Here is a 13,788-nt window from a genome sequence, read left to right on the forward strand (position 1 = left end):
TGTGGCATGCAGCAAAGGTGCCTCCCTGGGTTGGCTTCTAGTGCAGTGGAGGAAAAAAGCTATAAAAGAGCAAAGTTGTTATTATGAGGCTTTATTAGTTTCTCACATGTCATTTGGGATGCTGCACTGCACACTAGTGCTGGATGGAAAAAATAGCTGAAGCGTTCTCCTGTGTGGAGTTGCGGTCTGCTGCCTTGCATTGTGGGGACTTTGTGAGGGGGGCTGCCAGCAGTGACTTGTGTGCAGACTGGACTTTGTCAGGAATTGTCAATCAGAAAATGCCCCAGTGCTTCTGATCCAGGTTCGTTATGCAGCTCCTGAGTTGCCAGAGTTCTCTGCCTGTTCTTCGATTTGATTTCAGCTCTAATTTCTCTCTGCCAAAGCTGAGAGGCCTCTAAATCCAAGACGTTAGGACGGATTACTAAATTACCTTTTCAGAGGTAAAGGTGCCATGGGGCCTCTTAAAGTTGATGCCGCATAGGGCCTCAGCGTGGCTGAATCCAAGCTCGGCTCCAGAATCCTTTTCAGTGTTGCAGAGGAAGCTTACATGCAGGTCTGGTGTCCTGTGCAGCTGTCCGCAGTCCTAGAGTTGACACTTAGAATCTTCTGCACTATTGCAAGTGATACTCCATATTTCTTGGGTTTGCCTGCTGCTTCTCTCTCTGTTTAAAGTGCCATCGAGTCACGGTCGACTTATGGCGACCCCCTCCCCCCCACATAAGATTTTCAAGACAAGAGATGAACAGAAGTGGCTTGCAGTTGCCTGCCTCTGCATAGTGACTCTGGACTTCTTTGGTGGTCTCCCATCCAAATACTAACCAGGGCTGACCCTGCATAGCTTCCAAGACCTGATGAGATCAGGCTAGCTTGGGCCATTCTGGCCAGAGTACTGCTTCTCTACCACTTAAAAATATTGCCCTCCCCCAGTGACCACTTGTGTTGTTGGGTCAGCCCCTCTTTGTAGCAGAGTTTCCTGATTACAACTGCAGCTTTCTGCTGAGCATTGTGTCAAACTTGGATTCTGTGGCACTGGGAGGATTTTGAATGGGAAGGTCTCGATGGGGACCTGAACCAGGTGCCATGTTGAAATTTAAATAGTCAAAAGTCACAGGGTGAGGTGGAGAAAGGGTGAGTGGGAGGGGATTGAAAATGGTACCAGATGTGGGCAGAGAGGTAGAGGAATCTGCACCATCCCATCCACATCTGGATTTAGCAGCTGCTTTTGTGTCTTGCATTCTCTGCTCCTCATCCTTTCTTTAGCACATGCAGTTTATTTGTTTAAAATTTTTATGTCATTTATACCATGCCTTTCTCCTCAGCGGGGACCCAAAGCAGCTTGCTTACATCATTCTCCTCTCCTCCATTTTATGCTCACAACAACCCTGTGAGGTAGGATATGTTGGAAGTGACTGGCACAAGGTCACCCAGTGAGCTTCCATGGCAGAATGGGGATTCAAATCTGTGTCTTCCTGATCCTAAGCCCACACTCTAACCACTACACCACACTGACTCTCCAGGTTGCCGAATGCTCTGCAAAGCAATGCACCTCTTTGTTGCTTCCATTTTACAGGAGGAAGAATGACTCATCCCCCAAGTCCACACGGTGAGTCCATGGTGGAGGGGAGCCCCTCCAGGTGTCCCAGATTTAAACTCCTCTCTCAGTCCCCTGGGAAACACTGGCTGCTAGGCCAGAGCCCTGCTAACCTAGGCACCCTAAATGTATAGTCAGAGTTTTCTCCTCAAATATATCAGGGGGCTGAGAGGATGGGGGCTGTGGCTCAGTGGCAGAGTATCTGCTTGGCATGCAGAAGGTCTTGGGTTCAATCCTTGGCATTCCCACTTAAAAGGGACCAGATAGTAGGTTATGTGAAAGACCCTGGAGAGCTGCTATCAGTCAGAATAGACAAGACTGACCCTGATGATTCAAGAGTCTGACAGCAGCTTTCTGTGTTCAGATACTCTCCAAATTCAAACCAGTTTTTTAGTAGTTCTGCTGCTGTGCTTTCAGTCAGACTATGCATCATGCCCAAGTCCTGGGAACTGAAGGCAGCCATTTTATCTTCACAAAAACCCTGTGAGGTAGGTTAGGATGAGTGTTTGTGACTGGCCCAAGTGAGCTTCAATTCAGGGATTCAGTGAGGCATTCAGTCTGTTGTCTCTGGAATCTGGCTTGACACCACACCAGGTGTCTACAGACGGTGTTAATCTCAGAACACCTGGGAAGCAGGTTAGGCTGAGAGAGAGAGCTCAGTCACCCTGTGAGCTTCATGAGGCCTCCCCACACCTGGATTAAACTTCTGGATTAATTAATATAGCACCCAAGGGTGTAGTCTTGGGTATGAGGAAGAGAGCTGCAGCACGCCTGTCGTTTTTTAACCCAGGCATGGAACAGGATTTCCAGAGGACGTGTTCACGCATGAAGTGCTTGGCTCACCTCTGCTGGGTTCCTTGGCTTTAAAAAGCTTCTCTCTGGGTATGAGGCAGAGAGCTGCAGCACGCCTGTCGTTCCTTAACCCAGGCATGAAACAGGATTTCCAAAGGACATGTTTTCTCTGCTTGACCTGAGCCAGTTGCTTTGCCCAGAATGGGCAGATGCTGTGTGAGACCACTGCTTTGTTTCCCACCCACTGAAGATCTGCTGCAGTCTCAGACCAGCTCCCCTCCATTGCATAGGTTGCAAATTTACTTTCCAGAGACTGCCCACTGGTTTGACCATCCCAAGGGTCATGATGCTCTTCTCGAAAGCCAAAAATGGAGTCTACCTGGGTGATGGCCTGCCCGCCTAAGGACAGCTCTCCAAGTGGCCCACTCCCAGCTAAGGTTTTCTCCCGCACCCGCAGTGAGAGAAACACCCACTTCAATTAGGTTTGCAAGCTTTAATGGAGTAATTGGTACGATTAGTCCACTAATGCCGTAATTGCCTTTTCTCCTTGGTAAGTTGCACATGTATTTAAATGTTGTTGCTTGAAGTGACAAAATCTTAATATCACTCTTCAGCCATACTCTTTACAAATCGATACTGGGCCAAATCAGTGCCAGAAAACTTTTGAAAAGGATTATAGCCTGGCACAGCGGTGAGGAAAAAATGGTCAGATTTCTAAGGAAGAGCATCAAACTTCCTGATTTCTCCCTGACCTGAGACCAAATGCCAGGCAGTTTTCTAACTCTGTCACAGGTGAATTAACACTGGCACCAGCTGTCTGGGAAAGAGCAAGTAGAATATCTGTGCAGCCTGTGGTTGTTGTAAAGCAACCTGTCAGCAAGGATGGATTTCTCCTTAACATCTCTGTGCTGGGAACAAGACGCAATGTAAAAACAAAGTGATTTCCTATCCTTGCAAAATTCTTTTTTTTTTTTTTGAGAGGGGGCGCTTACTGATGAAAATCCAGATGTTCTCAAGGGCTGCAATTGCAAAAAGCAGAGTTGGTCCATTTTAATGAACAGAGATTTGTGCACAAATCTGTCCTTCCCATTCATAGTTATCAGATGGGAAACCTGGCTAATGGTGACCTGGATTCAGGTTGTTTTCTTTAAAAGCATCCTGGTTCTTGTTTGTTTTAAAATCCAGCAGAGTTCCTGGTCTTGTGTGTTTTCCTATGGCAAGGAGTTCCACAGGTTGCATGTGTGTTGTGAGGAAGAAGAATGTCTGTGGCTCAGTTTTGTTTCCTACTACTTCCTAAATATGGAGTATCTTTCCTTTCCTTCTCTTGGTAAGCTGCTGGTAATATTTTTATTTTTAAAAGCCTAAGACTGTCAGGGACCCTCCCTGTTTATACCATGTTTCATCCAGAGTATTGCTTTTAAACTGTTCTCTCTTTCCCTCTGCAGCTGCCTGGCTGAGTTCCTCTTTCTGTTTATTAGAAGAAATAAATTGTATCATTGCAATCTCTGGCTCCTCAAGCAACGAAGAGGACACAGTTAACCCTTGATTAACTCTTTAACAGAAGATAGCCCCTCATTTGGGAACCTGGCAACTTAGAGAAATGCCTCTTCCAGATAGTGGGAGTGTTTCCCCAGGTTTCTCCCTGCCCCAGGCAGCCAAATTTAGCTTCGCTGGAAAAAAACCCTCCCCCACTTGCGAGCACCAGAAAGGTTGGCCTTGTGTGCGCTGAATGTTTACTGTAGAAAAATGCCCATGTGAGACAAATGTAACATTTCATTGTCCGCACTGGAAGTGCCTGGGAATTTGAGCAGGTGTGAAGTTGCAAAGTGTTAAAGGCTGCTCCACTGAATCACAGCAACCAGCAGGTGAGGCAGTCTGGCCCACTGCCCAAAGTTCAGCCCCTCCACCCCACTCATGAGATTGAAAGCCCCGGATTAAGGCAGCAGAGAGGCACAGATGGAAAGCATATCAGTGGTTATGCAAAGATGGCCCAAGCTAGTGAGTCAAACTCAATACTCTGTGTTGGAACAGATGCTTGTCAGGCCAGAATCTTTGCTGCCCAGTGGGAAGGCGAGGCATAGTTCAGGGGCAGAACCCTGGGAGCCAATGTGGTGTAGTGGTTAGAGTTTCAGAGTAGGGTCTGGGACACCCTGTTTCAATTCCCTGCTTTCCCACAGAAGCTTGTTGGGTGACTCAGTCCAATCACACGCTTTCAGCCTAACCTACCTCATAGGGTTGTTGTGGAGATACAGTGGAAGACAGGAAAATGATATATGTTGCTATGGGACTCCATTGGGGATAAAGGCGGAGTACGCAGTAGTATAGTCTACAGTCCCCATTCCTTTACCAAAGCATCTCTCCGAACCATTTCTTTACAGTGCAGCCCTATTACCTGTGTAAAAAAAAACCATCTTGAATAATTTGGTTTTGCCTAGTTTGCGGAAAGCCAGGAGAGTGGGAGCTTTCCTGACCTTTTCACATATGGTGTTAGATAATATAGGGCCTACCACAAAGAAAGTGCATGTATCGGCAGCTGTTGATTTTGCCCAACTGCCGAGTGGCATCTGTAGATGCTCCTGTTCAGATGGGCAAAGCTGCTGTAGCAGAACACAGGGGGACGGGCTGTTCCATAGATATGAGGCACCAAGACCGTGATGGTCTCCGTTGCTTGTTTTTTCAGCTTTCTGCAATCCAGACCCTATTCTATTGTTTCTTGAGCATCCCAGCCGTTGATCGTATTGACTTACCCTATGCAATCCTGTCTTGAGTTTCAGCAAGAAAGGTGGATTATAAATACCGTAAATAAAATAAATAATGGTGGGGTATAAATGAAGAAAATAAATAAATAAGCCTCTGCATTGCAATGGGAGAGGCAGTCCCTGGCATCGGAAGCCAAAAGGAACTGCAGGAACAAGGGTAGCTAGGAAAAGAGTCTTTCCTGAGACAATAGATCCAGAGCTTGTCAAAGGGGATGCCGCTCTGCTGGATGCCCGCACAGCCTAAAGCTGCTTTATATTAGCACGTAACAGAAACTAAAAAGTGGTACTCAAACCCAACAGCAACAATAATGACTTAGATCCACTGGAGATTTCCACAGAAGGAATTTCTGCTCAGAGGGCTGGACTTTCTCACCTTTCCATTGCAGTCTTAAATGCCCTCCCAAATGCTCTTTCTGGAGAAAGAGGGATCTCATAGAAACAGCTGGAGGGTAGTGGAGGCCTGCAGCAGTGGGGGGGGGGGGGGAGGCGGTCTGTGAAAATCATCTCCCAGCTGCAAAAGTCCTCTGTGGGATCCAACTCAATGGCCTATATCCTTCCACTCCTCTCAGCAAAGTTTGAGGCCTTCCTCCAGGTTCAGTGGCTGTTCAGAGGCAGGCTTTTGAGGTAGGAGGAAGAGCTCACGTTCATGCTTTGCTGAACAGATTGGCAGGATATGCACCAATAATCTGGAGGATTTATGTAGCACACCACATACGTTCCTTCAGAGATTTTTGCAACCGTCCTGTAAGGTAGGTGACTATTATAATCATTGCCGTATTATTAATGGATGGCTGAAGGAAGCTTGTGGCTGAACCCCAGGGACTTCAGCCCTCTGGAAGGCTGTCTCTGTTGTGCTTCCATCAGTTTATGAAACTTTTGCCGGTAGGGTAGACATGTCAAGTGGGCAACTTTTTCAACTGGGGCACCTTACCTGCATCTACGCCCAGTTTTGAAGGCACTGTGTTGGACTGTGGTCCTTCCCATTTTCAGCACTGGTACTGCTGACGTGGGAAACAGGAAGAGTTGGCAGGGACCAACTTAGAGCCTTCAAAACAGGCAGAGACTCAGATGTGATCCTTTCCCCCATTCTGCTGCTGTTAATAACTCTCCAGCTGTTAACCACTTTTTTCAAGAGCATCCACTGGCTGATGCTGCAGTCCATCAGGCCCCTGCAAATTGTTATGCAGTTTAAGGGCTGAATGAAAAGCTCCTGATGTCTGCCCCTGAGCCGTAATTTGCCCATCTCTGATGTACCTGTCGTAGCCGAGCCTCTAGTCCTAAATGGCATGCTGGGCTACTTAAGTTCCGGTGCTGCTTTTGCTCCAATGTGCACCCCGCTGTTGTTCTCAGCTTGCTGCCACTAGCTCTTAATTGCCCACAGGGTTTCCAAGTGTTTGTGGAATAATTTTGTTTAATCTGCAGAACTTGGAAGGCCAAGAGTGACATTTCAGAAAATGTGAGCACCAGGAATCCAACGTCTGGTTTGAGCTGGAACTCGGGAGAGCTTCTCAGCTAAACAAAGAAAGGTGTGTCTTCCAACCACAGTTCTTCCACCTGGAGAGAAGTGCAAGAAGTACTTTTTTTTTTTTTTGCAAATAGCAGAATCTGAGATCTGATTTTTAAAACTCCCCAAATTGTTCTGTTGGCATCAGATTTCCGTGCATAAAGGAAGGTTGTCTTTTTTGAGACAATTTGATCATTGACGTGGACTTTGGCACCGGAGAGAGTGAGAGACGAAGGCAAAGAACTGAGCTGAGAGGAATGAGAGAGAATCGGGCTTGTCAAACCCGTATAGGAGCCCTTGGCTTTCGGCATATTTCCCGGGGCAGGCAAACAGCCAAGAGACCCTTCAGCAAGGGCTGCAATTTTGGGCACATTTACCTGGGAGTAAATCCCACTGAATCCAGTGGGACTTACTTCCGAGTGGACCTGTATTAGGTTAGATTGCCTGGACCACATCTCTTTTGGCTGTGGGGTTACTCTCCTCATAGTAGCAGCAGGCAGACACATGCTTACAGGTCCCCAAATCAGGTCTTGGCAGGAAGTCGCTAGTAATGGGTTAGCTTATTTCTGTTAATGATTTCAGATCTTAACCTCGATTTCTTTTCTGTCTTCAGCTTTTGTTTTCCTTTCCTTCTTCGAGGACCAGAGTTGTGCAAACCAGTTAGGCTCCTCTGGTTTCACCAGCTAACCCCTGATGACCCATAACTTGCTCAGGAGTTTTACTTAATCAGCTTTGCTCATTAAGCTTTCCTTCAATTCCCTTTACAGATTTCAGGCTGGGGGCCCCATCTGGAGAAAGGGAGCGCATATATGGCCGAAATAACCACTGAGCCCAGTTTTAGGGTTATGCAAGCCGGCCGAGCGGTGTACTTCCATAAAAAACTGACTTTGAGGAATTTGGCATTATTGCAAAGGATGGGGCCACTGCAGATGTGGCAGGAGCAAAGGGAATAGGGATTGGGGAATAGGAAGGGGACAACTGTAAGGCCAAGCACCTTGTGGATTACTGAGGCCCCATCCCATGACCACAGGGTGGAGCTGTAGGTCAGTGGTGATCCGGAGCTAGTGTTTTAAATACAGTTGAGCCCTTTAGCACATCTCGTTAACAAGGGTCAGAAAGCCCTACCAGAATGGATGCTTCAGGCCTAGATCAACTAAGGGCCTGGCTTGATGCAAAGGACCTCCATATGTTCACTAGAAGGCCTGCCAAAACCTCCCACTGGATTTGGGGATTTTCCCAGGAAAATGCAATTCGGTCTGTGCACACCTGAGCATTATCCACTTTCTACTTGGCCTGTGTGCCTGGCTGTGTAAATTTGTTCTTAACATTTAGAGACGGATGAAGAGAGTTGGCGAAGACGGTGCTCCTGCTCCTGTTGGGGAGCAAGCTTTGATCTTGACGGAAGTATTCTTTCAAAACACTCCTTTGTGAATGTTGGAGCCTGTGTGCTCCAGTGAAAACACTTGTGTGCAGAGGTCACATATGATCAGGGCTGGTGCCAGCACGGGTGAGGTGGGCCAGCTCCCAAGGCTGGTGGTGCCCACTGTTTCTGACTTCTTACTTACGCACAGGGCTTTTTTTCAGGGGGAACGCAGTGGAACGGAGTTCCCGAACCTCTTGAAAATGGTCACATGGGTGGTGGCCCCGCCCCCTGATCCCCAGACAGAGGGGAGTTTAGATTGCTCTACTTGCTGCTCAGCGGCGGGGAGGGCAATCTAAACTCCTCTCTGTCTGGAGATCAGGGGGTGGGGCCACCAGCCATGTGACCATTTTCTTCGAGGGCAACCCACTGAGTTCCACCACCTCTTTTCCCAGAAAAAAAGCCCTGCTTATGCATTTCCTCTGATGCCTGTACTCACACTTTTCCACTGCCTGCATGTGAGTGATTTGTTACCTCTGCTCCCAGCTGCATATCCTGCCTCGTGCTGCTGGAGAAGGGCATGCAGATGGTGCACAAGGCGTCAGCATTCCTGGTGGCCATGGCAGTGGTACTCCTAGCTATACCTCACACCATCAGGGAAAGGGCATGCTGGCGTGTGGGCAGCTGTGACTACAGGTGGTGGGTGAGCTTGTGAGTGGGCAAAGGATGGATGCACAGGCAGCTGGCGGCACGTGGATGGGAGGGCAAGAAGGGGAGCCTAATGGAGGGGCTGAGCACTCTCCCTGCAGTCCCCCTAAACCTGAAAGCAGCCCTGTATATGATGGTACTAAATAGACCTTGTTGTTTACAGATGACACCTTTGTAAACATGTTTTTTTTTTTACTGCCAATATTTTAAAATTGTGTTCCTTGAATTGGTACTGGTACCATATAACAATATGGCTGGAAGAAGGCAGGGTTGATTGCAAAACACAGAGTTTATCGGCATGCAATGCCAGGAGGAAGTGATTGGACTCTTATCATTGAGCTGTGTTTGAGAGCAGTGTCTGTCTTTTTGTTGCTGGACACTGAGAATGGAAATCCAGCCGTTGAGCCTGTTCCCACCTTAGGGTTTGTGCCTGCCTCTGCCAAATGGCTAGGAGGGCAGGAAGAGAGGATCCATGCCAAGCTTTTATGTACCACTCTCCTGGCTGCTTGCAAAAGATAGAGATCCAGACGAGTTAGCCGTGTTAGTCTGTAGTAGCAAAATAGTAGAGTCCAGTAGCACCTTTAAGACTATCTAACTTTATTGTAGCATAAGCTTTCGAGAGCCACAGTTCTCTTTGTCAGATGCATCCTACAAAGAGAGTAGTGGCTCTCGAAAGCTTATGCTTATGTTTTGCAAAAGAGAAGAAAGCTTTACAAAATGTGATTCTTCGCATTCTTGCTCTGGTTTTATTTTAAGGCAACAAATAACTAGCAAGACCACATGTGGCAGCCAGTGGGCTCCCAGGTACATTTGTGGGCCAGTAAAGTTAGAGAACTTATTTGCAAGGCTAGTCTTTCCGCACTACTCGCCTTCATCCGGAACGCTGCGCAACGTTGCGAAAAAAAACGTGGGAGGTAACATCTTCTCACGCAAGTTTTGCGCGACATCGCACAAAACTTGCACAAGAAGACGCTATCTTCCGTATTTTTTTCGCGACATTGCGCAGCATTCCGGATGAAGGCGAGTAGTGTGGAAACGGCCACAGTTTACAGATTTTTCAAGGAAGCAAGGATTAGTGATAATGGGAGACTTGAACCACTCTAGCATTTGTTGGGAAAGAAACTCCACTAAGCAGAGAATTTCCAATATGTTTCTGATGGGCCTTACAGGAGGCAGAGGAAATAACGAGGGAATTGGACTATCCTTGATTTGATCTTCACCAATAGGGAAGACTTGGTTGATGTGGTGAAAGTAGTAGGAGCTTTGGAGAAAAGCGGAACTGTGAAAATGCAGTTTTCAATCTTACAGTAAAAGATGATCAAAGTCAACCGAGTAACTCGAACATCAGGAAAGCAGATTTCAACAAACTTAGAGAAAAGCTAGATAGGATTCCATGGCTAAATAATCTTAGCGAAAGGATTCTTAAGAAACAGTGAATTGGGTAAAGCAAAATTGCAAGCAGAACCAATGACAGAGGAAAAACAGGAGATGTGGCTGCAATAAAAAGTTGGGTGACCAGCAAAGTTGGGTGACCAGCTGAATGTCAGAAAGGAACTGGAGGGAAGGTCAGTTGAATAGCCCAGGCTTTTAGAGTCAGTGTCAGGAAGACCACAGCTCAAAGTGAGTTGACGCTGATAAGAAATGCTGACAGCAAGAAATGTGAACAGCTGGCAAAGGGACGGTGGAACTACCCACCTCCGTATTCTCTCAAAAGGGGGAACTTATTGCAACATAACAAAGGTAGCATGAATGATGAGGGGACAGGATTGCGACCCAAGACTGATACGGTGTTAGTTGGTCATGGAATACTTAGCTACCTTAAATTAGTTCAAGTTTTCAGGGGTGGATGAATTTCATCTTAAGGCACAAAAGGAACTTGCTGAGGGACTCTCAGAACTGCTGTCTATCATTGAAAAATCCTGGAAGACCAGTGCAGTGCTACTAGATGGAAGATGCAAAAAGTTGCCCCAGTCTTCAAAACAGGGGAGACCCTGTTAAACTACAGAAAGGTCAATCTGACTTGAAGACCAGGGAACATACTAGAACAGTTTAAAAGCAGTCTGGGGTGCTCTAAATTTGGGTCTCCAACAGGTGTTGGAATCAGTGGCCTGAATGGCATCTTTGAACTCTTGGGCTTTATGAAAAAAACAGCAATAATTATTGAAGGGAAAAGGAGAGTACACTGATAAGGGATTTTATTGCTCATAAGTAAGTTGGTAACACTAGTCAGGAATTCCATCGAGGTTGTGAAACAGAGGAGACATGAGTGAGAGATGGGAGCCCTAAATGTTCTTCCCTTGGAATGCAGCTGCCTTGTGGACTCCAGAAAGGAGCACCAGGGTGCAGTCCCAGAAGATGGAGGTCGAGGAGTTTGCTAGTTCAAAGCACAGCTCAGCCATAAATTCCCTTGGAAGCCTTAGACAAGACTCGGCCTCAGTCCCCCAACTGCAGAATTGGCCCAGTAGTCCTGGCCTACCTTACAGGGCTCTGTAAGGATTATTGTGATATGTATGCTCCCTTAAAGTGCTCTCTAAAATCCAAGAATCCTTCCTAGCACCCTTCAGGATGTGCCAAAAGTCGTCCTTCCACTCAGAAACCGCCAGTGGTGGCTTTGCAGTTACTCAAAGGTCCTTGGGCAAAGCCCCTGCGAGAGATACCATTCACAAGCAGAGCATTTTCTTGCACTGCCTCTGTTCTTTTGGGGCGCCCTCTGCAAAGTGAGTTTGGCAACACTGTGGGAGGCAGCGTGCCCTTTGCCGGTGGTGCAGCCCTAAGAAAGACCTGGCTGCTCTCTGGATCAGCTATGGGTGGACCGCAACCAGGTGGGAGAGATGTGGCTTTCCAGGCAGGTTTGAACTGGAGTCCCTCTTATTGGAGGGGATAGCCCTGCCAGCAAGTGGCCTGCTGCTCACAGAACAAGGGAGGGAGTGGTGGTGGGAGGCTACAGGGGCTGGGCTGGAGGCTGGCTTCTAGGCCCCTCCTTTTTGTCCACTGTGATTGGTTCCAGGACTAACCGAATGCTGTGGGCACCACTACGAGCCACAGAGATGGGGGAGCCGGAGGAGCCGCTGTGCGTCTCTCTCTTTCTGTGCCTGACTGGAACTTGGCCAAGGAGAGGAAGGTTGTCGAGTTCAGTCATGTAGCGCCCTGTTCCTCCTCCGCCCGGCAACAGGAGGGTGGGGAAGAGAAGGGCAGGGTGTCTTGTGCACTTGCAAACACGATGGGCAATCCCTACTGCAAGCCAAATCCCCCAAACACCAAGGCCGTGCCTTTCTGGAGTGTGGGCTACAGTGAGAAACAGAAGACAGGTATGGGCTTGTCAGGTGGGAAGACGAGGTGGGGAGGATGGTGTGATGTGTGTGTGTGGGGGGGGCGGTTGGGAGGCAGCTGTCCTGTATCTTGGGGCAGCCCAATGAAGAGTTTCTCTTGACTGAAAAGGCCCAGGAAATCGCTTGGGAGTACCTGCATCAACCCCTGCGCGCCCCCCCCCCCCACATACTGTAGTGAGGAAAATTCTCTCAGCACATGCTCAGCAGCATGCGTGTCATACAGCCTAGAGCCAAGCATTGAAGCCAAATTCTGGGGCCAAGTGCTGCCAAGCTCTGGCTCAGATCAGGCCCTGGAGGTAGGCTCTGCATCTTGGTTTTGAAATCACGCTCTGTGCGCGCCCAGCTGTCCCCCCCACCCCCCAGTACACAGTTGGAGAGCTTTAGGCACAGGCAAAGAGCTCGTGGTCCCTCTTGCTGGAGCCCCCTTCCCCCACCATCCGATCATAGCTAGCCTCGATTGTTCCCCAACAAGAAAACAGTCCTCAGCATTCAGGATACTCCTCGCCCCAAACTGCAGCAAAGTCCACCTCTTGATTTCATCCCAACGGCATCCTCTAAGGTTTTCATTTATGCCTGAGCTAAAACGGCTCAGCAGACTTCACTCGGTGCTCAGTTCTGAAGCCCATGTTCTGTGCCAGCGTTCAGCCCCTCAACATGTGCTGTAAATAGAAAGACAGGATGGAAAGATGGTGTCCCTCCCCCTGCGGAGTTCCCCAGTCAGGCAGTCAAAGCCGAAGGGGTACCTTCCATGCAGGCTCCAAATGGACCCGTGCAATATTCTGTGACTTGGGGCCTCTTTCACACGTCATGTTTGTGCCTAAAATGGTGAAGTGCTCCTGTGACAAACAGGGACTTGCTGGAGAATTAGAATTGCCTGCAGCTTTTTGCGGAGTGAATTCTCAGTGGCAAACTGGGGTTTGCTACTGTCTTGTTTGGGAAACGGAGGGTGTGACACCCTCATGGTGAGATTCCTTATCTCCTCCAAATGCTACTCAAAGTTACTTGCAGGCCTGATGAATAGGAATTATATTGTAGCCTCTCTGCTCCAGTAAAACAGCGTTTATAGATTATCCATATTTGCTGTTTAATAATAAGAACAACAACAATAATATTCGATTTATATACTGCCCTTCAGGACAACTTAATGCCCACTTAGAATGGTTTACAAAGCATGTTATTGTTCTCCTCACAACGATCACCCTGTGAGGTGGGTGGGGCTGAGAGAGCTCTGAGAGAGCTGTGACTGACCCAAGGTTACCGAGCTGGCTTCAAGAGGAGGAGTGAGGTATCAAACCCAGCTCTCCAGATTAAAGTCCTGCCACTCTTAACCACTACACCAAATTGAGGGAGCCCTGTTTTTTGGCAACCATGTCTGAAGTCCTCTGGTTCCTGGCATCCATATGTAGCTCTGTGGCCCACCATGTTATCTGCTGTTTCTGTTTGCTGTCAAGGTTCGTCTCTTGTTTGTGAAAAGAGCAGTGCCTCTCTCTTCCTGTGTCCCTGAAGCCTTGCTATCGGTTGCGATGCTCCAGGACTTATTGGTGGAGGTTTATGATGGGAGACTTTTGCAATCAGCCCGGAGGCCGCACTGTATGTTTTTCTGTGTGCTCCTTAGTTGCCATGGTTCACCATGTAACCAGATCTCTTCCCTATACTCCATTTTAACTAATCTAGAATATCTAGTCCTGAGGCCAGTATGATGAAAATCCCCATTTTGTCCATCAGAATACATTGGAACCTAACTT

The 13,788-nt window shown here is 47.9% G+C and overlaps 1 protein-coding gene across 2 annotated transcripts in view; it reads left to right on the forward strand.

The window, feature by feature from the left end:
• The window catches only part of KIAA1522 (KIAA1522 ortholog), a 62,405-nt gene that overhangs the window by 8,821 nt on the left and 39,796 nt on the right, over window positions 1-13,788 (forward strand). The window contains exon 1 of one of the 2 annotated variants that reach the window (XM_054999596.1): window positions 1,578-1,603. The exons of the other annotated variant lie outside the window; for it this stretch is intronic. Coding sequence (XP_054855571.1) covers window positions 1,579-1,603 — 25 coding nt within the window. The 5' untranslated portion in view covers window position 1,578. Of the gene's footprint in view, window positions 1-1,577; window positions 1,604-13,788 lie in introns of those variants that run through there. 2 annotated transcript variants of the gene reach the window in all.

Source organism: Eublepharis macularius, chromosome 15 (genome assembly GCF_028583425.1).
Source record: "Eublepharis macularius isolate TG4126 chromosome 15, MPM_Emac_v1.0, whole genome shotgun sequence".
In the NCBI taxonomy this organism is placed as follows: Eukaryota; Metazoa; Chordata; class Lepidosauria; order Squamata; family Eublepharidae; genus Eublepharis; species Eublepharis macularius.